The sequence below is a fragment of the Apus apus genome, chromosome 2 (genome assembly GCF_020740795.1).
Source record: "Apus apus isolate bApuApu2 chromosome 2, bApuApu2.pri.cur, whole genome shotgun sequence".
Classification (NCBI taxonomy): Eukaryota; Metazoa; Chordata; class Aves; order Apodiformes; family Apodidae; genus Apus; species Apus apus.
Window position 1 is genome coordinate 49,566,424 of NC_067283.1, and position 24,893 is coordinate 49,591,316.

The 24,893-nt window shown below is 42.2% G+C and overlaps 1 protein-coding gene across 5 annotated transcripts in view; it reads left to right on the forward strand.

The window, feature by feature from the left end:
• Positions 1 to 18,146, forward strand: part of ELMO1 (engulfment and cell motility 1) — a 310,135-nt gene extending 291,989 nt beyond the window's left edge. For all 5 annotated transcript variants that reach the window (XM_051610348.1, XM_051610346.1, XM_051610349.1 and 2 more), the window contains 4 exons: positions 2,444 to 2,551; positions 6,081 to 6,163; positions 12,058 to 12,135; positions 16,832 to 18,146. In XM_051610348.1, the coding sequence (XP_051466308.1) occupies positions 2,444 to 2,551; positions 6,081 to 6,163; positions 12,058 to 12,135; positions 16,832 to 17,032 (470 nt within the window). In that variant the 3' untranslated portion in view covers positions 17,033 to 18,146. The remainder of the gene's footprint in view (positions 1 to 2,443; positions 2,552 to 6,080; positions 6,164 to 12,057; positions 12,136 to 16,831) is intronic.
• The last annotated feature ends 6,747 nt before the right edge of the window (positions 18,147 to 24,893 follow it).

Below are 24,893 nucleotides of genomic sequence, written 5' to 3' on the forward strand. Positions count from 1 at the left end.
GCTACAGTCAACGGCTGTTAGTTCTTTCATTAACCTTGGGTTATAGGGAATTGCTGTAAAAGGCTCCACAAGCCTTCAGAGCTAGGATTTCTTCCCATAAAACCACCCTTTCCTAAAAACGTTGGCAGGCATTTAAACTGAGAGGTTTTTCCCTCTTTTATTCATGGAGCAGGGCGTTGAAACAGGACCAAGGTTACCAAAACACTGTAAACCCTAGAAGGTTAAAGAGCCAAACTTTTTCAAACCCTTGCTGACAACACCAGCCCCATCTGTTCTAAATCAAAAGGAATTACCGGTTTGTTGTTGTTTTTTTCCAGTTACACTGTCTTCCTGGCCAGGTCATTGAGAAGGCAGTGAGACCATGTTGACTTTTATTAGGCAAAAATTACTGTTTTAATCTTGGATTGGAAAGTTATATTCCTTTGTGCAGCCTAATAAACAAGTTTGCAGTTAAAGCTAGACATGAAAGGCTCCTGCTACAGTTACTAGAGACTTTTCTTTAGGTAGGCAAAGGACATTATGGTTTACCATCAGACTGAATGTGGTTCATTTTTTAAGCATAGGTATTGATATGGTTGCTAGAATTTTATGTAAAAGGTACAAATCTAGAAAGGTTTAACACGCATCCTTCTGAGACACACACACTGTCCAACAAGTTGATTGTAAATGTGCTCTTCAGATGAGAGACCACTGAATGAGGACTCCTGCTTGCTTTGCTTTAAGATCCCTACAAAAGTTTTGCAAGTGGGATTTTCCTCCTGGCCCCATACTGTGCAACATTTTATGTACTGCTTACAGTCCAGGGAAGCTTGTATTTCAGCAGCTCTTTTTGTATGCAACAGAAAATCCTAATCTCAGGCTCTGTACCATAAATCTTTCATTACTGTGCATGCCTATGAAGCAGATAACCAGCATCTTGCCCCTTGCCATTTTGAGCCATTGCCAGTGCTTTGTAAGGTCTTTTGAAACCTTTCTGTAGAAGGAGCTGCTCGCTTAGAAGATGCTTTGAAGTGTGGGGGGTTTTTTCCCAAAACATTTTTACCCACCATTACAAAGAAATTTGAAAGGGCAGAAGCCTACTTTTGCCATTCAAAGCTGAATTGCCTTTCTCTGCATTTTATGGCCTTGCATTTTAAATGGCTAGCCAAGGGACTGGAGGGTATCCTTTAGAAAGAGGTTGCTTCTGTGAAGCCAATAATTTACCAGCAAAGCCGAGTCATTCCTTCACTGACATCCCAAATGAGCTTACATATGCTGGCTCTGGTGGTTCTGCAGCTCCTTTCAACCTTTTATCTGAACTGTGGCTCCATTCGCTCCTGGCGATTGTAGCACCACAGAGCTGTGTCAATGCTTCCCCTAAATTGTCCCCTAGGATGCTGGTGCTGGGCACAGAATCAGCACTGCCAGCACTGAGCAGAGCACAGAGCCAGAGAAGCACTCTGCCCAGCCCCCCAGCCCCAGACTGGCATTATAACATCTAGCCTCACTCTGAGCTTTAGGAGGTTTATACCTTGGATGTAACAAGACAGTGTTTTTGACAGTTTAACATTATGTGATCTATTTATTAAAGTGTTCCTACAAGGAAGGGTAACCTTGTTCTTGCCATTTCAGAAAGGGAATTGGCAAGCACCACCCTTGCACGCTAGGCAGCATGGTGGCCCAGCTCTGCAAAAGTGATGTTCTTCACAGGAGCAGATTTTAACAAATACTGTGAAAAGCAATTATATCCTGTGAGGCAGGAGTTGGCAGGAGATGTAAATATACATCTCCTAGGAAGGGCTAAAATGGAAACTGGAGTGTGACTGCATGGTCAGACATTTGTGACCATGCCAAGCACTGAGCTATCTGCAGGAGAAGGGAGTTAATGTCTGCTTTTTCAATCTTTATGTGTTTGTTATGTCCAGTCCCTCCATAAATATGGGGGTGTTCTCCCATGTGTATAAAAAGACATGAGTCATAATTTTCATAAAATATGGGATATTTCAGATGTATCAGGTTTTGGGTGTCCCACACAAGACAGCTGGCAGGGCTTAATTTTCACAGAGTGGGTGCTAAAAATGAAGCTTTTATGGGTACATTAAAGTTATCCACTGAAAGCAGAGGTTACTTTGCCAGTCTTCTGTCCATAAGGATATATAATATCATGCAAAAATGAGTTTGCTAGTATTTATTTTTGGAACCAGTGACTAAGTCAATTAAAAAATGGCAGATTAATGCCAGCTTCATTTTATCAAGTAAAATTACTGAGCAGTCTCTGCCCTACTTTCCCATACACCCCACACATAAATTCTTCTGAAAGAAAAAAGACAGTCCTTCCCTGTAGTGCCTCATTCGAGTAAGCTTTCTCCTATGCTACTGAGAATGCTGATGAAGATCTCCTATGCTACTGAGAATGCTGATGAAGATATATTAGTGACCTTGTTTAATGTGTTTGTTTTAACAGACAAATTTTGGTACTGTCGACTTTCACCTAATCACAAGGTCTTGCACTACGGAGACTTGGAAGAAAGTCCCCAGGGAGAAGTGCCCCATGATTCCTTGCAAGACAAATGTAAGTCACGCGCAAAGATTGTGCTACTTTTGCCTCTTTTATGCTACTTCCTCTTTATAACTTGAAGTAGGTTTCTCTTTAACACAGGACATGCACAACAGCTCTGTTTATGGAGAGAGAGCGAGCAGAGGACATTTTCTCCTGCATTCAAATACTGCTGTCCTGACTCTGGCAAGCATGTGTGAGGGCTGAGCTCAGCTTTCCAATGAGTTTATAATTTCATTCAGTTTTGAAATGTCATGCTTTTCATGGGGAGGAACACAGTTTATTTTGATTGCTCATGTAACTGCTGATGTCACATAAAAATACTTGGGCATATTCAGAAGCACTTCCTGTCTGCAGGAACAGATGTTTCTTCTGTGGCAAACAGTCTAGTGACTGGAGGAAATCTGTGGCAGGCAGAGGTCTTTTTCATTATTGTGGAGAGTAAACGTAAAGATAATAACACATGGCTGTGAACAGTATTGAGAGAACCTCACATTAACCTTATACTCAACTGGAAGAGAATATGCCTCTGTGACAACTCCTTCCTAGGACATTACTGGGATTTTTTTAATGGGAAAAGTAATTTTGGAGCCCTTCAGAAAAATCAGAGTCTTCTGATAATTTTTCCTATGTTCTTCAACATGAGTTGTAGAAGTTTAACCTGCAATGCTGGGAGAACTTTTTACGATAACAGAAATAATGACCAGTGTAGTTCTGTCACAAGAAAGTGACTTCAAGAAATCAGGCATTGAATAAGAAATAACTTCTTTTTGTTCTTTTCTGAGCCTCCATTACTAATAAATGCCATTTTTGGCATCATCAAATTAGGCACACTTGTACAAGTATTTCAGTTGCTAGCTCCACTTCTGTCATGGAATGGCAAAGAGACTAATTTTTCAGAAGTTGGAAACTTTTCCAGCCCGAGGATTGAGAGAGAATCAATGATTTAAACTTTCCTGCATATTAGTAAAACAAAGAACTGTTTCTCTTTTCTGCTCCCCCAACCTGTCTCTAGGCAGCACTGTTTAAAATTTCTAAGTACTCCCAGACACAGACTGAGAGAGAAGGAGATAAAACCTGTCTGATGCTGGAGCCCTGGCAGTTTGCAGTCACACTCCCTTGTTTCCATTGCCTTACAGATTGCCTCAAGGATGTTTCACTCTCTTACTGCAGTCTTGGCAGAACGTAGGGCAAGGCTCACATTGCTGCATTGGCACTGGAAGAGGCTGTTTTGCTGGACGGTGCTTAGAGAAACAGCCCTTGAATGTTACAGTAGCTTCAGAATTACGGAAGAATGAAGGTCACACTTGGAAGAGCAGGCACGGTTATGAGACCAGCAGTTCCCAGATTTGTTTGCTTTGAGCATGTTTCCATACTCAGACTCCTGATCTGCAAGCTTCACCCTGCATTTGCATTTTTGTAGGCTCTTGAGCCTACTTGGGAATGTCAGGATCCTGTGGGAGCAGAAGGCTCCTACTTCAGAAACTGCTGGGCCAGACCCACGTGCTTCCTGTGCATGCCTGTTGGCAGAGCAGATACTGATGCAGTTTGAGAAAGATTTGGTTATTTCATCCATATCTCAAGTTTTCAGGCTATAAAGGATACAAGATATACCACAGTGCCTCCCACCTCAGAGCATGACTCTTGAGAATATTGCAAAAAACAAGATTATAAAGTGGTACTATAGTTTGAAACATGTCAGGTCAAACTGCCTTGGGAATTTTTCAGCACGTTTTCCATAAATATTCTGGAGTTCTTTGGGTAGATTAATATTGAATTTTGAACTATGAATATGATTACAAGATTGTTAGCATTTGGGAGATCAACTGATGAAAGAGAATAAGTGGAGGACCAAGAGAAGCACTATAGGGCATTTTGTGTTCTCCTTGCCAAGCTTGAATGACTAGTGTCTATCTCAAAAAATAAATGTGGGGTGTTTTAACCTATTCACTTCTGTGAATGTCACCTCTCTGTCCATCTGGCAGAGTTAACAAGCCATACAAACTCCAGCTGGGACAGAAAAGAGCTGCCCTCTTTCTCAGGCTTTATACGTTGTAACCACATCACATCTGTGCTCACACCCTCCAATATTTTGTTACTCACCTTCTGATACCATCTGAAGTCTTTGATTCTACTTTTCCAAAGCAAGGAATAGGCCAAGTTCCAGATAAATAAAGATCAGGATGTCACATCAGTCTGTAATCTCCCATAGTAACCTTGTTCCATATCACAGGGACTGAGTGCAGGAAACCTGGAGAAGAACCTTGGTTGAGAGATCTAACTTGAGAAAACCTACCTTACGCAATCAGAGAAATTGTTTTTCTAAGCATCTTCCTCATAGTTGCAGTCAAATACCTTCTTTACTTCCCAGTTTGTCCTGACTCATTCTGTCTTCTCAAAAATAATCTCTCTTCTTGACCAAAAAGTGAGGTACTGTCAGGGATGCAAAAAGCCAGCATCGCCACAGCATGAAATGCTGAAACTAAATACAGGAGAAGTTGAGTAGTGAGTAGCCAAATAACTTCCATTTCTTTTAGTTCTCCATGCACAAAGAAGTCCTTAAAAATGTCTATTATATCCCATGCTACCCATTTAACCATAGTGCTGAGGTAATCTGTAATAAAGTACATTGTCTTGCTGTACTCAGTAGAAAAGAAAATGCATTTCTCCTCTCCACTATTTCCATTAGAGTTTGTGAAGAACTGGGCAGTAAGAGACTTCCATATGATTATGCTGTTCTATATGTATGATGCTTTTCCACAACCACAGGGATAATGGATTATTTATAGATTGTAGAAACTGTAACTCACTGACCATGTTGTATTTTGGAGCCAATATATTCCCCATAATTGGAAAATTGACTTCCAATTGAAACTCAGAGAAATTTACCTTGATGTTTTAGTGATCTCACTCTGTGAGTGAATCTGAGTGGCAACAGCTTCCAATGCTCTTTTCCCACTTTTTAAAAAATAATGATTTCTGATCATTTCACATTTTAAAGCAGTTGGAAGGGTTCTTTATAAGCCTTAGTAGTCCTTATTCCTGTTAATACCAGAAAGAGACTGAACTGCTGATGTGAAACAGAAAACTATTTGAAAAATTCATACAGGCATTAACAGAAGGACAACAGCATCAAGTGAGGTAGGGTCCAACTTGCCCAGCATCCTCTCTCTACCAGAGACTTTAGCTGGATGCCTAGGGAACAGCAAAGCCAGGGTAGGCATATTATATTATTAGGGCAAAAAACAGTATACTTTTTTAGATACACAAAAAACTCTCCAGACGCACTCTTACCCAAAGTAGTCTCAACAGGCAAGAAAAAGCATACTCATATTTTTATCCAGATGTCTGAAATTTTGTCAAGATTCACTGATTCCTATTTTAGTTGTTTTCTTCTGATTTTCTTTCTTACAACAGGCTGGTAATGGCAGGGGTGGTGGCAATTTTAACACATTAGTCTTGCCTCAGACTCTGTAGCTTGCACTCATCTTGGTTATAACTAATTTTCTGTTGTTTGGGTTTCTTTTTTTTCTTTTTAATGCAGTACCAGTGGCAGATATAAAAGCTGTTGTGACTGGGAAGGATTGCCCTCACATGAAGGAGAAAGGAGCTCTTAAACAAAACAAGGTATGGTTCTCAAATTGTTATGAACACACACCCTGCAGAATAAAAAGCTTGCCAACCTGACCTTCTATGAAGTAATACAGGTATTTTTCATTCCAGCCTGCCACCTTTCAGTGTATGCACTTTGTTTTCATGTCAGACTGTTAGGACAGTCTATGCTCTTTTACTCAGATTTCATGGCAAATATGCTTTGGGATATTCCCCGAGCACATTAGTAGTGGTGTCTTCTACCTCTATAGCAAAGCAGTTTTGACTGTTGCCACAGAGCAGAGCAGCAGTGATTCTTGGTGCCTGCTCCCATATTGTCTCTGATAAACTGCTTGTTCCAGCTGTAATCTCTAGTGAGTTCACATTCTGTGAATACTGCCACATGCCAGATTTGCAGTTGATGTGCAGCTGATGATAACTTCAGGTCCAGTCAGGCAGAAAAACAACTGCCAACAAAAAGATGTAAAGCAAATGCTAGGCAATTAATGAGGTGTGTAAAACTGTGCTCAACAATGCATTTGGGGAAAATTGTGTAGATGACAGTGGTCAGCTGAAATTAGATTTATGCTGCCTTTCAGAAATTCAGATCTAGAGCAAAATTCAGATCTATACATAAAAATGTATAGTGCCAGAATCTTGCAGAGCTTTTGTTAGTAAGAACTGACACTACAGCAAGCAGATAGTGAATTACTATGACCCCACCTGGAGTACAGTGTCCAGGTCTGGAGTCCCCAACATGGGAAGGACATGGAGCTCTTGGAGAAAGTCCAGAGGAGGGTCATGAAGATGACTAGAGGGCTGGAGCACCTCTCCTACAAAGACAAGCCGAGAGTTGGGGTTGTTCAGCCTGGAGAAGAGAAGGCTCCAGGGAGACTTTGTAGTGGCCTTCCAGTACCCAAAGGGGCCTACAGGAAAGCTGGGGAGGGGCTTTTTACAGGGCTTGTAGTGAGAGAACAAGGGGAAATGTTTTAAACTGGAAGAGGGGAGATTTAGTTTAGACATTAGGAAGAAATTCTTTAGTGTGAAGGTGATGAGACACTGGAACATGTTGCCCAGGGAAGTTGTGGTTGCCCTGTTTCTGGAAGTGTTCAAGGCCAGGTTGGATGGGGCTTTGAGCAACCTGATCCACATGGCAGGTGTCCCTGCCCATGCTGAGGGGATGGAACTATATGATCTTTAAGGTCCCTTCCAAACCAAACAATTCTATCATCCCGTGATACAAGCAAAATCTGACATTTTTGGTATTGGTGGTCTTCATATCATATTGTATGAGGTATGTTCATAAGTTTTCCATCAGGTCATGCTGTCTGACCTTACAAGAAGGAGAGAGACTCTAATGATGTTCTAGAACCACAACCTGAGGTCTGGGAACCAGATCAGAGGATTTGAATCAGAATTTCTATCTACCTGAAACTGAGAAATTTTGATGGACAAAAATGAAGGCTCTTGCTTCAGCACTTTAAAAGTAAAATGCATGCATTTAGTGTTACAATAAATACTGGGGGGGAAAAAAAAACCACAAAAACAAATCTATTCTCTAGGGACCACAGAAAATGAGAAGGCAGTCTCAAAACTATATCACACAACTGTTACAACTTCATAACTGCAGCTTTTCTTTCCTTAACTAGGTGCAGATACACAGGGCATCTTGAGTATTCTTTGCTTGTGTTTCTCATACACGAGTTGCTTTAAGCCTGTCAGAATACTGTCATCTCCTTTCAGCACTGGCTTTGCATGGTTGGAAATGAAAACATCAAGCCATGTCAGGAAAAAAATCCCATGTTGATTTTCTGAATCAGGGCACTAACTCACATGCACACAATAGATTGCATACAACTCCTACTTCATGTTACAGCTAAACCACCAACAGCAGTTGGCTGGGGCATTTATATGATGCACATGAAGTATTTTTAGTACTTCCTTGTCTTAGCATTCATACGTCCACACAAAAAGGAAAGATGAAAAGAAGGAAAGCAGTGGGTGGCAGTGATGGAAGTGTGTCATCTTTATGGAGCAGTAATGTCTAGATAATATTTAATAGTAAGTAACAATGGTGAAGATGAGTTTGTTCTCCACTGTCAGCGTCACCCCATTTACTCAAGTAAAATTGCTTTTGACTGGCATAAAAGTGGTGGTTGAGAATGTGAAGATCAGGAGTTGATAGGTATCATGGCTGCATCCATAGCTAGAGCATTCCTTTTGTGATCCCAGCAATGATAATTATGATTTTTTAACTATTTCTGGTGTGGAGGAAGATTCTGTGGTTTGGGATTTTTTCCTTCCTTGATTCCTTATTTTTTTCCCCCTGAGAATCACATAATTGGTGAAATTAGTTGTCATCGCAATCAAACTGTCATGTGCAGTATTGCAACTACTTTGCTGACATCTTAGGAATAGCACATCGTAATTTGTGGAGTATCAGGTTAATGCAGACAACTAAATGAAACATTTTTTTAAAAAAACAGACACAGAATGCAATTTGCCTGAGTTTGGTGTATGAAACCTTTCACTCCCTGAAATTTAGCAATCGGTGATATATATATTTTTAAGAGGCCTTTTTTTCCTGTGCTCTCTTCGTGCATATGTAACAACCACCTTAATGTTTATTCATTGGTAGAAGAGAAAATTGCATGGCAAAATGCCACTGCTGTGAGCAGAGCTGGAATGGACAGAATGTCCATAACAAAGGCTTCAGCATCTCTTCATTTGATAGCACATGGCTGTTATTCTTCCAGTGGGACAATTTGGAAATAGCTACGAGTTAAACAGAATAGGAATTTGCATGCATATGAAGCTGGAATGACTCGATAGGATCAGACCTGAACCTATTTTTGTTCATCTTGCTTGTGTTTTTAAATTAATTTTAATTTTAAAGCCCTATTTTCTCAAGGAAGTCTAATAGATTAGATTTTGCAGCCTTCAAAACAAAGCATGAGAGAAGAATCTGGAAAAAAGCATCACTACGTAATTTCTCAGTGTTCTTCCCTTTATTTGCTCATGTGGCAGGCTTCAGGCTTGGTGCCTTTTTGTCAGCTGAAATGATTCTGCTCACTTCTCTCTTCTTATGCAACTTCTCTTTCATTTCATGTTGGTTGAACAAGTTCCCTACCACTGCATGTACAGAGTGTTCTCTGTGGGGGATCTTCTGGCTCTAGCAAGCAAACTTAACATGACTGTGGCCTCAGCCTTCAGCAAAGGCATGATTGTTCTGAAGCTGTCAGTGGAGATGTCATTCCAGCAGCATGGGATCACTCAGCTGTTGGTGTCTAAAATGCCTCTTCATGAAGAATTGCTTGTCTCAGGCCCATGTGAGGGGCCAGTGGAGATTGTGGGAGAGAAAAGGTCTGGGTGTGGGAGAGCAAGCTTCCCCTCACACCACCTGCAACAGCTTTCCCTGCAGAGTTGAAACCAAGGAGTGGGAAGTGTCCAGTCAGCAGGTGCAGAGTCTCTTGCTCCCTGTTTTCTCTGAAGCTCCAAGGAGAGATATGTTGCGGGTCCCAATACTGTTACCATTGATGAGCATCTAGTGAAGGGCAGAGGTCTGAAATGTGCAAGGGTGGAAAGTGTCAGGAGTGTCAAGGGAGTGAGTTCAGCAGATCGAGGTGGGGGAGGACGAAAGCAAAACCAAGAGGAAAGGTGCAGGTTGGAAGGAATGGAAGGAAAGAAAGAACAGAAGGTAAGAGAAACCGGTGGAAAAAGCCAGAGTGGAAAATTACTTTGAGAAAGGTTGAGAAGTAAGACAGAAGAGGGAGGAGAAAGCCACAGATGGCTGACAGAGACTGACCAGTTTTCCTTTAAGAATTGCCAGTTCCTCAAAATCACCTGTCATTGATGGGAATGTAACAAAACCAGGTGGGAGTGCCTGACAAGTCTGCCAGCTCAGCCACTGAGACCACCATCAGTGTGGAGGGCCAGCTGGCAACTCCAGCTCCTTAGGCTTACATTTTCTTTGATAGTTTGCTATGCATGAGGCAACAGAGATACTGGCACCTGGAAGCTCTAATTCCTGAGCCTTTAGTCTCCGGAGCAGCCATAAAACAAGCTGAACTGGAGCCAGGGGTGCCAAACTTGACTTTCCATCAGAAAGGGAAGATTGGTGCCCTAAATGTAGCCCTTTCTCATTCTCTGCCTGACCAGGAATGACCAAACCCATGGCTCCCTGGGATATTCCTCCTTCAGGAAGGGTTTTTCCTCTTCTTTTCCTGTCTTTGAGATGAACAGAAACTTCAATCACTTGGAATCTCCCAAAGGAGTCAGGGGCCAAGTCTACCATCATAGTAGAGCAGTACAAGTTTTTTTTTCAGTGATAAATTTTATTTCCACAACCTCAGCTGCATGACTAGGCATGTTCTGTCAGTGATTTATAACACTCTGTGAGGAGCTAATGCATGGTTTCTGTGGGCAGAGGTTAATTTGTTTCTGTAATGAGGGACATCACTCTTAATAAGGTGTGGCTGAGAGACACGCCTAAAACACAAAATGACTATGTGAGCCATCAGCCATTTGTTTGTTAAGTGCACCAGCACTGACAATAACTGCAGCTACTGTGGGGATTCAACACTTGCTTGTCTCCTGTGGCTTGACAATACAGCAAGTTCAACCTACTAATTCAACTCAAGGAAACCAAGAGCATTTACCACGAGAAGCCAGATCTGTGATCATTCAAGATTATCCCTAAAGATTGCAAGTTTTATGAAGCAAACTCTGTTCTTAATCACACAAGTTCAAAAATGAAATCACCCTTATGGAAATCCAAAGACCTATGTCTGTTTCAGACCTGGAGCTGGGGAGTAGAAATCTAGAGCACTGCATATGCTGCAGTCCCTGCAGTCAGTTCTTCCATTGTAGAGCCTGTGTAGCAGATTTAGGAAGTCATGCTCTTGCCACAGCTGGCAGCATAGGGACTGTTGTCAGCTGGGAGTCAGCAGAAGTGATCAGTATTTTGGGGCTCAGGAAGGCAAGAGGAACAGGACAGATGATACACATCAAAGTGGTTACGAGTCAGCACTGTCCTCTGTAGACAGGTCTTTTTTTTCCCCACAGAGTTATTATGTCCATGCCAGCTAGTTTAGAGGTTGTGAAATTCTTGTAACGGCTCTTGTATTGATGTTTGCAGCAACTGTGATAACACAGCATCTTTAGATGCTCACTACTGACCAGTGGAAGTTCATTATTTATTCAAATTGGATGAGTTTCCCCATAGGAACCCAAGTCCAGGTGACTTTTAGGGAAGGTCAGTGCTTAATGAATTCACTTTGGCACCTTTGAAATTCCAGCTTCAACGCTGAGGGGAAAAAAGATTATCCTTTTGTCATTTCCCAAATTTAATTTGAGTCTTTATGACTAAGTAACCTAGATAGTTCGGAGACTGCTGATTCTGGTTCAGGTAGAGACAAGATGACAGAAATCTCTTGAGAATGCATAATTTAATAGATTTCCAACATTGAAAAGAGCATAAATATATACCAGGAGATTAACTGTCCTGGCAAGATTTTTGATGCTGGGAGGGAATCAAACCCTGCAGAACTTTGCAAGTTTAGTCTATACAAATTGAAGAATCATGGGTCTTTGTGAGGAGTTTGTTATAAGTGTGCTGTTGTGTATTACATTCATTTTAGTCCTCACTATTGCCTAGTTCAAATCTAAAGTCAAATGCTCAAGTAATCCCTGACTGAGTGAGCTACAGTCAGTACTGAGGAGGATCAGTTTGTTTTGACTGAAGCATCTGGGTTGAGGTTCTTGCTGTGCCAGTCTGTTGCAATGGTCTGGTACTGTTGTGGCTTTGGCTGGGCAGGATAGTGCCACAGCCTGTTTTTCCATTTGTTCTGTGGATTAAGTGGTAAAAAAAAAAGATATTAATATATTAATACCTCTCTTACGCTGCATTAATATGTTTCTTTGTATTCCAGGAGGTGCTAGAGCTTGCTTTCTCTATATTGTATGACTCAAGTGGCCAACTGAATTTCATTGCTCCAGACAAGCATGAGGTAAGTGAAGTTCAGAGTACAGAAACTTCCTTGGTGCCCCTTTAGTTGCTTTATGACAGCAGCTAGCTTTATAAGAACGGTTATCCTGGCACAGAGCACAGGTCCATCTAAACTTGTGTCACGTCTCACAACAAGCTGAAAGCAGAGGGATTACACTTCAGAAGGCACAAATCTTCAGTGTTGAACTAAAGTGAACACACAGCACGTATTCCAGGGTAGACCAGTAGACCAACATGGGAGCAAGACCTTCAATTTTCATATATATTCTGAGCCACAGAAGGAACATGTTTTGTTTGTGGTTTTTTTAGAACACACAGGGGTTCAAGATCAGTATTTCTAAAACCTACTGAAATATGAACCGTAAGTAAGAGAAAGACTAGAGTTTGGACAGACCTCATGGTGTCTTGCAATGGGTCTTACTTGTCTGAAGACAATGTAAATACCAATAGCATAGCAGAATGGCAGCCTCCTCCCTGCTTCCTTGTCTTCCTTAAAAACACAAGGAAATAACATAATTGCCTTTTGGAAGGTGATAAAACTAATTTACCTAGCTATGTGGAAGCATTTGGTGTCTTGCTCTCAAAGAATTTCCAAGTAAAGATTGAGCAGAATGCAATGTGTTAAAAAATAAAGGAGGAACCAAGCTTTTCCTTCTTATTTTTAAAGCAACAAAAATTGGCTCTTTCCACACTTATTTTGTGGCATCACATTTGATCTCAGTTCAGGACACTGTGTTAAGATGATGAAACACATAAGATTACATTAAGCTGCGTTATACTGTAGAGTTATTAAAGTGCATGAAATTGCCTTACAAGTGAAGTGTATTTACTTACACAGCTTCAACTTCTGCAGTTCTGGATCAAAACCTTCAAATAAACATTCATTTTTTGAGAGGAAATTAAGTTATCCTCATTTGGGTTTTCCTGGGTATTAATATTTGAGTGTGATTTTCAAGTATGTTCATTCCAGTGAAATATTTTCTGGTCAGTTATGATCTAAGAGAAAGCAGCAATAGGTCCCCAGGCATAATGTGCCATTAGAGTGGTAGGTCTAAGCGGAACATGGTTGTCTTCATCCTCTGAACTGAACATATGTTAGATGCTTTCTGATAGAAATTCTCCAGAAACTGAATTCTAGACTGTTTCAGCTCATAAGAGCAAATGGTCATGAAAATGGACACCTTTCTCAGCCTCTTCTACCTCAAATATAGCCTTATGGCTACAAGTGGATTTTAGTGGTCTAAATGTCCCAAAAGCTCTACTGCACCCCACTGATGGGCAGTAGCACTGAGATGCGCTAGCCCAATTACCCTTTATTCTGTTAACACACCTATTATTTTAATTTCTCTTTTTGGTCTTGTGCAGATTCTTTGAAACAAAGAAATTATGTTCAAAAAAGCAGCCAGAGGCAGGAATCTCTGCTGCTACTTCACAGTTCCCAAGGGAATGTTTTCAGATAGGCATCTCATTTCCTCTGTGCTTTTCCCTGGCCTAAAAGAGGGTGAACTGTAATTAAAGCAAAAAGTGCAAATGTTCAGAGTAGGCACCCACAAGGAAAGGCAAGTACCATGTCATGAAGCCAAAGTAACTGGGGATGCTTGTCAATAGAAGTGCTGGTTTAGCACCTTTGTCAGCTTGGGAGATTTGGTGGGTGACTTCTCAAGATTTAGAAGGCTTTGTGTGAAGCACCAGGAATGATGTTAGCACATGACAATTTCAGGTCAGACTTACAGCTTTTTTTCAAGCACTTCTACAGTCCTCATGATTGTAGAGTGAGGTCTGAATGTGGAAATTGAGTGTGTCCTAAAACCAAAAATTGAACAAGGAGCATAGGATGATTTGAGCTGTAAGGGACCTTGGGGATGCCCCCAATCTGACCTTCTCAAAGCAGGTCAGCAATGAGCTCAGACTAGGTTGCTTGGGGCTGCATCCAGATGGATGAAGCCTGCACAACCTTTCTGGTTATTTGATTCCACTGACTTGACTCCCAAGGTATTTCTTTAATAAAATCTCATTACTGAACCAGTATCATTGAGATTTGGACCTCATTCTTACACACTTACATTTGGCAATACCCGTAGCCATCTGTTGGAGCTTACTGCTGGCCAGAGGATTTAGCACTGTGAGATCACTCCATCGTATTTGGTTTTAATTTAAATACTAATAGCTGGTTTCAACTACATAGCAAAAAGGTGGATTAATCTTATCCCTGATTTTGGACAGAGAAGCTGATGAGGTAGGCTATAATTAGGTTTCATTGCAGTTTTGCAAAAATGAATATGTAGTAAATTAATTTTTCAGTGGCTCTTAGTCTGTTTTGCATATTAAAAAGAAAAAGGCTTCTGAATGAATGCCTCTGTTTTTCCACCATCTCATTAGGATTTCTCTCTGCTCAAAGCGTACAGGAGTTTAATTAGATGCACTTGCCAATATGGAGATTAGAGAGGAAGCCCCTTTCCCAGGCCATTGCACTCATCGGAATTGTGGCCAGAATTTGGTTTCTGTGGGCCCTCAATGAGTTCTATCAGAAGAGGAAAAAAATGCAGATCTGCTTTTTAGCTTGCTGGAATTCCTCCCCAGAGAAAGCACTGGCCATACTCCCTGAGCAGGTGATGGATGATTTACGTCAGGGGCTGCATCTGTTGAGTGGATGCTCTGTGCTTCTGTAACCCAAGCAGAGCCCTTTGCCTGGCTGTTTCTTTCCTGAAAGTGATTTGTGGGAAAGCTTTCCCAAAAGAAATTTTCAAGTTGATCATAAAATATTATAATCTATTTTAAAAACATTTCTAGGATAGGTTATTTTTTTTCCTGATGTTCTGCGTACAATACACAAAAATTTTCTAGAGAACAAGTGATACAAGGAGCAGCTGAAGGAATGGGGGCTGTTTAGTCTGAAGAAAAGGAAGCTGAGGGGAGACCTCATTGCCCTCTACAGCTGCCTGAAAGGAGGTTCTACTGAGGTCAGGGTTGGCCTCTTCTCTTGGGTGAATAGCTATAGAGCCAGAGGAAACAACCTTGCAGTTGCAGTAGGGGTGGTTTAGATTGGACATTAGGAAGAATTTCTATACTGAAAGAGTGGTCAGGCACTGGAACAGTTCCTGCCCAGGGAGGTGGTTGAGTCACCATCCCTGGAGGTATCCATGTAGATTTGGTACTTCAAGTCATGCTCTAGTGGTTGTGGAGTTTTTTTGTGTTGAAGGTTGGACTTGGTGATCTCAGAGGTCCTTTCCAACCATAACAATTCTGTGATTCTCTAAGATTGCATGCATTAAAAGTCTACAGTGGCACACTTTGAGAGCCTAGAATTGGCACTCTAAGTTGTTTTTTTTAGTGCTTGTTAGCAGGACAGCCTGAACCTTTAAGTCTCTTCTATGTAGCTAACCACGTATTAAAGCTGCAGCTTGGCTTTCCAACACCCTGAGTGAAATCATAGCTCTGCTACTGTTTTGTTACTGACTTAAATGGGTCGGATTTAACTTTGAATCTTGAAGTATGTTAACCATCCTATTTTAAAAATATGCCCTTTTTCTGGATGAAGACATACCCCAAGAGGTGATTTTCTCTCCCTTCCTTAAAAATAAAGTTCATTTCTGCTGTAGGATGAAGTCAACCATAGCTATCTTTAAACTTGGCAATATCATGTAGCAAATGGTCAGCTAAATTTGAAATCCATTTTTGGCATGAAATCTAGCAGAAGTATTTGTAAGATAAAAATGCAGTTACGGTTGATTTAATTTTCTCCTGCAAACTAGGACACAAGTTCATGATTGAAATCTTTATTTTTAGATTATAGCATTTGAGCACTTCTGTTCATAGTTGAATAAAAGGCTTGTAGTAATAAATATTTGGAAGTGACGTATTTGATAGAAGTTGACTCCAGATCACCAGTCTCCCTTGGGTTTGTTCTGTATTTAAAATGGTTATTCAGCCCATGTTTATCTCAAGTTCTCAGCTGTGGGGAAAGGTGGCATCTCCTATTAGGAAAAAGCTAAAGGTAAGGAAGAGATTTTTGAGGCCATTTCAGTATTTGCATCATCTGGAGTTGCACCAGGTAGCTTGGCATTTAATTTCCATGAAAGACACAGCATTGACTGACTCTGTACCAGTTTTCACAATATGTTATTTTGTGTATAATACTGGTAAAGTAGGCATAGATATATGTGAGAGCCTTTGTGTAGGTCAGTTGATAGCACTTAATCTATAGGAAAGCAAACTACGATAAACCTAGATAGTTGTTACAGGATTTCTTACACAGAGAGTCAAGAAGGATTTCAGGTGGGAATCCGTTTACTTAACTTAGCTGTCTTTGATGTAAGAGAATCAGGCTCTTTCTGTAGGTATTGGGAAAGAGAAACCGAGAGGAGGAGATATCTCCAGAGGTTCACTGTCCTAATTTAGGTATTGTTCTTTCTCCCACAACTGTTGAAGAGTATTCAACAAGAAGCTTGGAGGAGACACCTAACTATCCAACAATGAAACGTTGCAATTTCTTTCCATTTATAGGGAACTGTTTGTCCATTTTCTGAGTGGATGTGGAACATGCCATCTTTATAATACGAGCTAATTAAATGAATCAACTTCATTTTAGGTCTCTTCTTTAGTCCCTGTGGGAGCAATAAGCATAGAGGACCAGGACAGACAAGCAGTTTGTGGACAGGAAGTCTATTAATGATCGTTTTTATCTTTTCCCTGTGCAGTATTGTGTATGGACCGATGGGCTGAACGCCCTCCTTGGGAAGGATATGTTGAGTGATCTAACGCGGAATGACTTGGACACGCTGCTCAGCATGGAGATAAAGCTACGCCTCCTTGACTTGGAAAACATACAGATCCCAGATGCTCCCCCACCTATCCCAAAGGAGCCCAGCAACTACGACTTTGTTTATGACTGCAACTGAGGCTGCCACTGAAACTTGCTTCGAAACTGGAAATAATATAACTGGAGAGATATTAAAATAAAAAGAAGAGTGTGAGGAAAAAAGAAACCCACTTGTGCACCCTGGATTTTGGCTTTGGGGAGGGGTGTAGAAACACTTGCGTTCCTCCCTGTTTCCTGCATCCCTTCCTTTCCTATTCCCATCTTCCCCATTGCTCATCCAAATCCACACTGCTTTAATTAACTCATAATTGCAGGCCATTGGCCTTGCTTAAGGCAAAGACTGCCACTAAGAAGCAGCCTCCCTAGGACTTTTTTTACATTTTTAATACTGGAATAGACATTCTTAACTAAAGGACGCTGTTAGCAAACTGCATGCCTGTGAAACCCACTTGGCAGGGCAGAGGCTTTAACTGGAAGGAGGAGGGAGGTAGGGAGCAGAAGCAGCTACTGTAAGCAGATTTCCCCAGACACTCCCAAGAGTCTTCTCACAACTGAGTCCAATGAGATGATGAAAATCGTTAACTGCTTCCCAGTGCTTGCGCCATTCGTCACTGTCATTATTCTTTCCACTGCATCTTGACTCTTGCCACTGGCCTTCACCCAACTGATCGGCTCCCAGATGGAAAGTCTGCAGGTTTTTGCTGTACCATAGGCTGCAATGCTGCAACTGCTTTTAACTTCTTTTCCTCTCAGATCCTATATAGCCCCACACTAGCAGATCACTCACACAAACTGCCTATGAAGCCACTCGTGTGTCCCATCCCTGTAGCGTTCCCTAAACCTCAGTTGCCTCTAAAATTGGCTTGTTGCTATTCAAAGTGATTTTTATTTTCTTGGTCCAAAGTTCAACAGTAACTTCCACAAATTAATTACAACTGCCAAACATCCAGGTTTACATTGTTGTCATTGCTACAGTGTTACAAATTTGCAAGGGATTTTTTTTTGTACGGGTTATAATTTTTTAATTTTATTTTGCCAAACAAATATATTTAATGAAAACTGATTTCATTGTGAATATTTTTGGGGGGCAGTATTTTTACTTAATTTCCATATGGAACATTTGCCCTGAAGGGAAAAAAAAATATATTTCCCTTCAACTTCACTGTTGAATAAAAATCTAAGTTGTGATGATTCTTGGAACTTTGTTTTTCTTCTGAAGTTGTTTTTTATGGTTGCTTGCAATTCTGAAGTGTTTGTTGCAAAGAGGAATGGGAACCTTTCTTATCTGCATCTGATTTAATTTACTGATTTGTTTGTGTGTGATGACAAGGATGAGATGCATCCAGAGATCTCCATTGCCATGGGTACATGAGCCATTCTGTGAGAAGGACCCTCTGTGAAATCTGAAATCACAGCAGACTGTTGTACTCATGAACATTCTAAGGCTGCTGCCTTTACTGTGTATGATGGAGTAACTGTGTTCCTGTATTCCTGTTTCTTCCACTGAGAGTGTTTCTGACTGCAGCAGATTGGTATTGGAGAAGTTTGGGCTTTGCAGGATGGATTCCATCCGTCCTCATGTTTTTCTAGGTGTTTCACTAAGTTTGGTATCTCTTACTCCAGATGTGCTGGGTCTAGATCTTGGGGAACCCACCAGCACTTTCACCCCCACCTCACAGGCTGAAGACAGATGTTTATTTATGTGAGTTCCTCTCCTACTCAGACCCAGCTGAAAAAAACTGTGAAGGGTGTTTATCAGAGCTTGTGCTAGTGAGAAACCTAGAGGGTGGTTCCAATTTAGACACAGAAGACCTCAACTCTGGTGACCTTTTCTCCATCCAGCTGGCTCTGGGGCAAACATCCTGACTGGTCTCACAGAAGGTGAGGAGAGAAACAACCTCCTTACTGCAGGTGCAGTGAAAAGGAGGATGAGGAGAATGTTGTATGAATTCAAGCATGAGGGTCCTCAGGAAGATGCCTTCCTGAAGCTGTATGTGCAGTATTTCATGAATGCCTTGATCTATCAAGGAGATGGAAGTTTGTTTAGGTGGTAATGGATGGTAAAGTAAGAAAGAAAAGAGACTCTGAGTTACAGTAGAGTGTGACTAGAGAGGAGATTCAGTCTGAATGAGAACAGGGATGTGCGACATGAGATGTGGGAGTTGGAGATGTTTTATTCTCCAGAACCTTATCAGACTATAGCAAAGGTAGTCAGGGGTCAGGAATTAGTGGAAGCGAAGGTATTGCCTGCCACATGAGACTTTGGAGGGGTCCTGGGAGCGTAGGATGGAGGTAGGAGCACGTTTCCTTACAAGACATTAATGCTGCCTCTTGTCTGTGTGACTCAGAGCTGAGCCGAGAATCTGAGTTGCTTTATTAATCTCCCTGACCCAGCTGGATGTCTTGGCTGTGCTTAACCTTTGCTTTTTATTTACAGACTGCAGAGCTGGTGCTTCAGATGGGTATTGCTTGTTGTCAAAAGAAACACCTCTCACTCCTAAGTGATAAGAGCCAAATGCTGCCGGCTCAGTCGCAATCTGATGATGCTGTGATCTTAGCAGTTAGGCATCTGCCTGACAACCAGAAAGGAGCAAACGAAAGCTGTCCTCTGGGGGACAACTTGAGCTGGAAGGAAAGGTTGGACTTGCCTCTCCCATTAAGGTAAGAGCCCCAAATTTTACACCAAGAGCCCAGGAGAGGTGGTTGGAGACGAGCTGACAGCCCAGCTCTCAATTTTTACCAGCATCTCGTGCCCTCCTACGTTACACTGAGGCACATCAACACCACTCAGGCAATGTGGGGCTCTCTCCTTGCACCCATTGGGCCTTGTGCAAGCAGGTGACACAGTTCAGTGTCCTCTCTTCTGCCCTGGGATTCTGCAGGGTGGACACAGCCTGACTGGGGTGGTTCAGGTCTGGGGCCAGCTGAATGCTGTGGCACTGCCATGTGGTTCGAGCTTACTGCATCCCACAGCCCTGCATTTCAGGAGGCCCATCTCCTTGCACGGCCCAGCTCTTTTTCTGGGTTATGTGTGGTGTGGGATGGTCACATGAGCAGACATGCTAAATTTGTCACTCCCCACGTGTCCCACCCTGCCATAAGAAAGAGGAGACTCGAGAGATGCGTTGGTGTAATAGCCCATGCAACTATTTTAGAAGTGAAGGGCTGTGGTGCAAGCAAGAATCCTGCCTTCAGTTTCCAGAGCTATCATGCAGGCTTGCTTCACCATGATGAAGTTAAAAAAAAAGAAAAAAGTGTTTAATGATGAACAAATATCCCGCTGCTTCCCATTCATTAAAAAAAAAAAAAAAAAAGAAAAAGAAAAAGAAAAAAGAGAGAATGAAAATGGCAAATTCTTTTGCTCGTGCTGTTGTGTGTTCCGGGAAAGCTTTTAAGGCTTCACAATCAAGGAGCTGCAGCAGAAAAAAAATTGCTATTGAAGTTTCTTGTATAATTTCAAAACATTAAGTGGGTAATTGCTTGTAAAAGCCATAAAGGGGAGAGGGAAGAAAAAAAAAATTATCAGTCCAATTTTAGCTCCTGTTTTTGACACGACTTTGCATTTGAAAGTTAATATATTCTTTTACCAGGAAATTTTAATCAAGAAAAAGTTGTATCTTGTTAAGTCAACTGCTTGCCCTGCTTGTAAGGACAAAGAGAAGAGCAGCAGTACTAAGTAATCCTGCACAAAAGCAACCTAATGTGCACTCTCTGAGCTTTCACTACCACTTTTCAGATGCAATTCCCTTTTCAGTATGAAAACTCTTTCCTTAAACCTTGCAGCTTGCAGGGAAAAATAACATTCTCTTGCAAAGAGGCAGGTAGGTGGTGACTGTCTTTTGGATTGCAAAATAACCATGCAAGATCCTGATTATTTGCAAAATCCTCTTGTGTCTTCATGCCCTACCTAGGGCTGTGTTTTGCTTGCCCAGGGTTCTTGTTATCGACATTTCCTCTCCAGTCTGTAGTCCCCAGTAATGCAGACATGTCACATGCGCATGGGGATGGGAAGGCTTGTATGGAAATCTGGTGGGATCCGGTGCCTGGAACAAACTCCTGTCTTCTCTGGCAGATGGCTGAGCCACAAGGGAGCCCTGTAGCCCATCAGCTGCAATCACACAGGCTCTAATCATGCAGGCTCTGGCCACTGAGCAGCTCTTGGAAGAGGGAGGGATGAAAGGGAGGAGTAACAAAACCCCCTCCTGTTAGGGGGGAACAGATAGAGGTGCATGAGCATGGAACACCTATGAATACCTGTCTGCTTTTAGCCTGCTTGTCATTGCATTGCAGTGATCAGAGGTGGCTCTGATGCATCGAGCTCTACAGCCATGCAAACTGTTAATCCTCAGAAATAACCAGCAGTGGAAGACGTTGGGAGTAGGAGGACACTTGTATGGCCATATGCTCCCCTTTCTCGCTCCTGTTGCTGCTGCTGCACTGGCAAGTAGATGCAATTACAGAATCACAGAATCACAGAATCCTAGGGGTTGGAAGGGACCTCGAAAGATCATCTAGTCCAACCCCCCTGTCAGAGCAGGGTCACCTAGAATACATCATACAGGAAGGCATCCAGGCAGGTTTTGAATGTCTCCAGTGAAGGAGACTCCACAACCTCTCTGGGCAGCCTGTTCCAGTGCTCTGTCACTCTCACAGTAAAGAAGTTCTTCCTGATATTCACATGGAACCTCCTATGCTCCAGTTTGCACCCATTGCCCCTTGTCCTATCACTGGTCATCACTGCAAAAACCTTGGCTCCATCGTCCTGACATTCATCCTTTACATATTTGTAAACATGGATGAGGTCACCCCTCAGTCTCCTTTTCTCCAAGCTCAAGAGACCCAAATCCCTCAGCCTTTCCTCATAAGGGAGATGTTCCACTCCCTTAATCATCAGTTAGCTTCACTGTCGTGTGAAAGTCATTCATCTAAGGAGTATAATGTGATATTTCACCCCTTTCTTGTTTATTCTGAAGTAACTAACTCTTGAGAATTAAAAAAAATCTTGCCCTTGAGTGTAGGCCTTACTGACCTCAGAATATCTTAGCTGTCAGAAGCAAACCTGGAATACAAAGCATCTGACATAAGAAAAGAGCCCTTCCCCTTACAGCAGCAGCAAGGAGCTGGGAGTGGGAAGGATTCCCCCAACCTCTGCATGCTGCTGAAGGTAAAATCCCTGCAAACTCTGGAAGACATCTGTAGGACAGAGTTTTTGTCACTTACTGTTACTGAGCTGTCATCACTTTCCCCAGACATTGCTAAATCAGGATGAGACTTGCTCCTTCCCTAGGTAATAATTATATTTGAATATTAAGCAACCACATGCCTTACACAAGCTCCTTGATTAACAAAGCACTTACCCATGCAGCAAAAGAATCTTGACTTTCATTTGATAAACAAGGACCTAAATTTAGGTAGGTGCTTGTGGGCCTGGCTTAATCAGTGTGAGCAGAAAGGCAATTTTACCTGCTACTGAGATTTTGCTACATGCTTGGAGGCAATGAAAGTAATGACGTTTCTGTCTGATGTGATTGGATTGGCTACCACTGGTACTTCAGGAGGTTTAACAAGGTGCTGCCTGGGTCTTCAATGTCACTCCAGCTGCTTCTCACATCTCTGGGACTTAGAGAGCAGTAAAAATATTGAAAAGGGACCGCTTTCTGTTTTAAATCAGGCTGGAACTTGTGAGAGAGTGGTGTCAAAAACACAAGTTTGGTAGGGCATGACCAGGTGTAAAATGGATGTTGGAAGAGCCATGAATTTTTATAGCAAGGTGATTTCAAAGTGCTGATTCAGGGAGCATTGTCCTGCAGCAGCTTCATGAGGGCAAGGTTAAAAAGAAATAGAGACAGTTTCAAACTAATTTAGCAGCATATATTTACATTTTATTTTCATTTCTGCCTGGGAGGACTTGAAGGTCTCTGAATAACAGAGCTGGTCTGGTGATGCTTAGCTTGCAGGGACACATGTAGGGCAAAGGAAACATTTCATTAGCCATTCCTCTCCTGGTGGAGAGATTGCTATTGGAAATAAAAGAATTTTCTAAACTGATGTCGCTTCCGCAAATAATTTCTTGGCTTTACCGTAGCCACCTCACTGAAGATGTTGTGCAAAGATAGGTCAGTAGCTGTTAAGGTTTTATACTCTCTCGGAAGAGCCAAACAAGTCTTGTCATGTAGAGAGCTTCACCCCAACTCTCACCCCATTTGCCTCTTGTTGATAGACCATTTCCTATAAGATGTCACCTATGGGACAGTCACGAAGCTGGGGGACCCAGTGCTGCCTGTCCCAAGCAGGACACCAGCCTTGATTGTCCGCCGGAGGAGGATGTGGCCACAAGGAGCACTGCATGTAGAGGGAGGGAGGAAAAGAGACACCTAATACAATTTTGCTAAGGGATACAGCCAAGGGCAGGCTTTTTTTTTCTGTGACACATAAGGATGTGTCTTGAATGACTTTATTTCAATTGTCATTAGAGGATTTTGCAGCCTGATTGAGCACGGCAGTTAAACTCTCCCTTGATGAAACCACGTGAGTCTAATTTTAATCTTGTAGGCAACATGGTGTTCAGCCTAAATTGATTATGTTTTGGGCCTCCTCTGGGTTGTCAGGAGGGAGGCTGCTTGTCTTTTGCTTAATATGAGGCAGCATTTTTTTACAAAGTACATGTGTATCCTCTCAGTTTCCCTTGGATTGCCCCAGATCTAATGCCGCGTTCCCACCCACCTTTCCCCAGGGGAGGAAAGCACCCTGGAGACCGTTACTATCCCACCAGCAGGCCAGGCACAGGTGGGAGGCTGAGCCCAGGGGACTTCATCCCCTGGCAATTAGGAGGGAGTTTGTTGTGTGGGTGTAGTTTTTGGAGAGGTCATGAATAGTAATGTAGGAATCTGTCAAGCTTCAAAAAAAGAAGTTTTCCCTAAATGCTTAAAATGAGGACACCGAGACTGCAGTGACTTCTTGCATCTTTCCCAGAGGAAAATGGCTCATGCACAGGGTTTTCCCAGAGCATAGCTGCCCCCTTCCCCCAGGCAGCAGAAGCCTGGTGCATTTGAAAAGCTTGGAGCTGTAAGCAGGGAAACATGTGAAAGGTTTCTCTGCCAGGAATATGACATTTAAAGAGCACCAGTACTATTATTTTGGCTGGTTTTTACTCATACCGGTCCTTCTGTACAGATTGCTTGACTCACAATACACTCTTGACCTTTCTCAAAGCCCTGGGTTCCCACTTTCTGTCCCCAGCCCAAGGTGGGTGCAGTGATACCTTCCACCTACCCACCATTTCATCTACCCAGAATAACCTAAGTGCAGCCCAGCCAAGCCAGCTTTCATGTACACATCTGTCCCATACTCTTGGTTCTCTCATTTTCAGTACAATTTGAGGTCCATTGAAAACTGAGGTTGAGGCATTAAATGGGCTGGCTTGTGGGTGACTTCTCCAGTGTCTGATAAGGTTGTTTTCAGCCCAAGGTTTTCTTTCAGTGAGGACCTTTCACAAATCCTCCACACTGATCTTCAAAAAGCCTGTAAGAGCTTATAATTTCTGAGCCTCCAACTTCTCATTGAATTTAACAGCTCACAGTTGGATGCGTATACACAAACACACACAGGGTACAAATGCCTCACATGCATTTCCCCAGAAAACCAGGCTGAAAACAGCACCTTTACAGCTGGACAGTGTTGGACGTTCCAGGAGGCAGCATTGAGATGAGAGGAAATGGAGCAAATCAGAGCTGGGAGCATCCTGACAGAGGCTGGCAGGTTGGCAGGGCTGCACTGGAGGGAACATGGGCATGGGAGGTTGGGGCAACATGAATGAGCAGCCAACCTCACTGTCAAAAAAAATATCTTACACCTGCATCCATGCTAAGACACAAAGATGAAGTGAGGATAACAACTAAGAGTAGGCAACAACAACGAATTGCTGAGCTGTGACTGAGGAG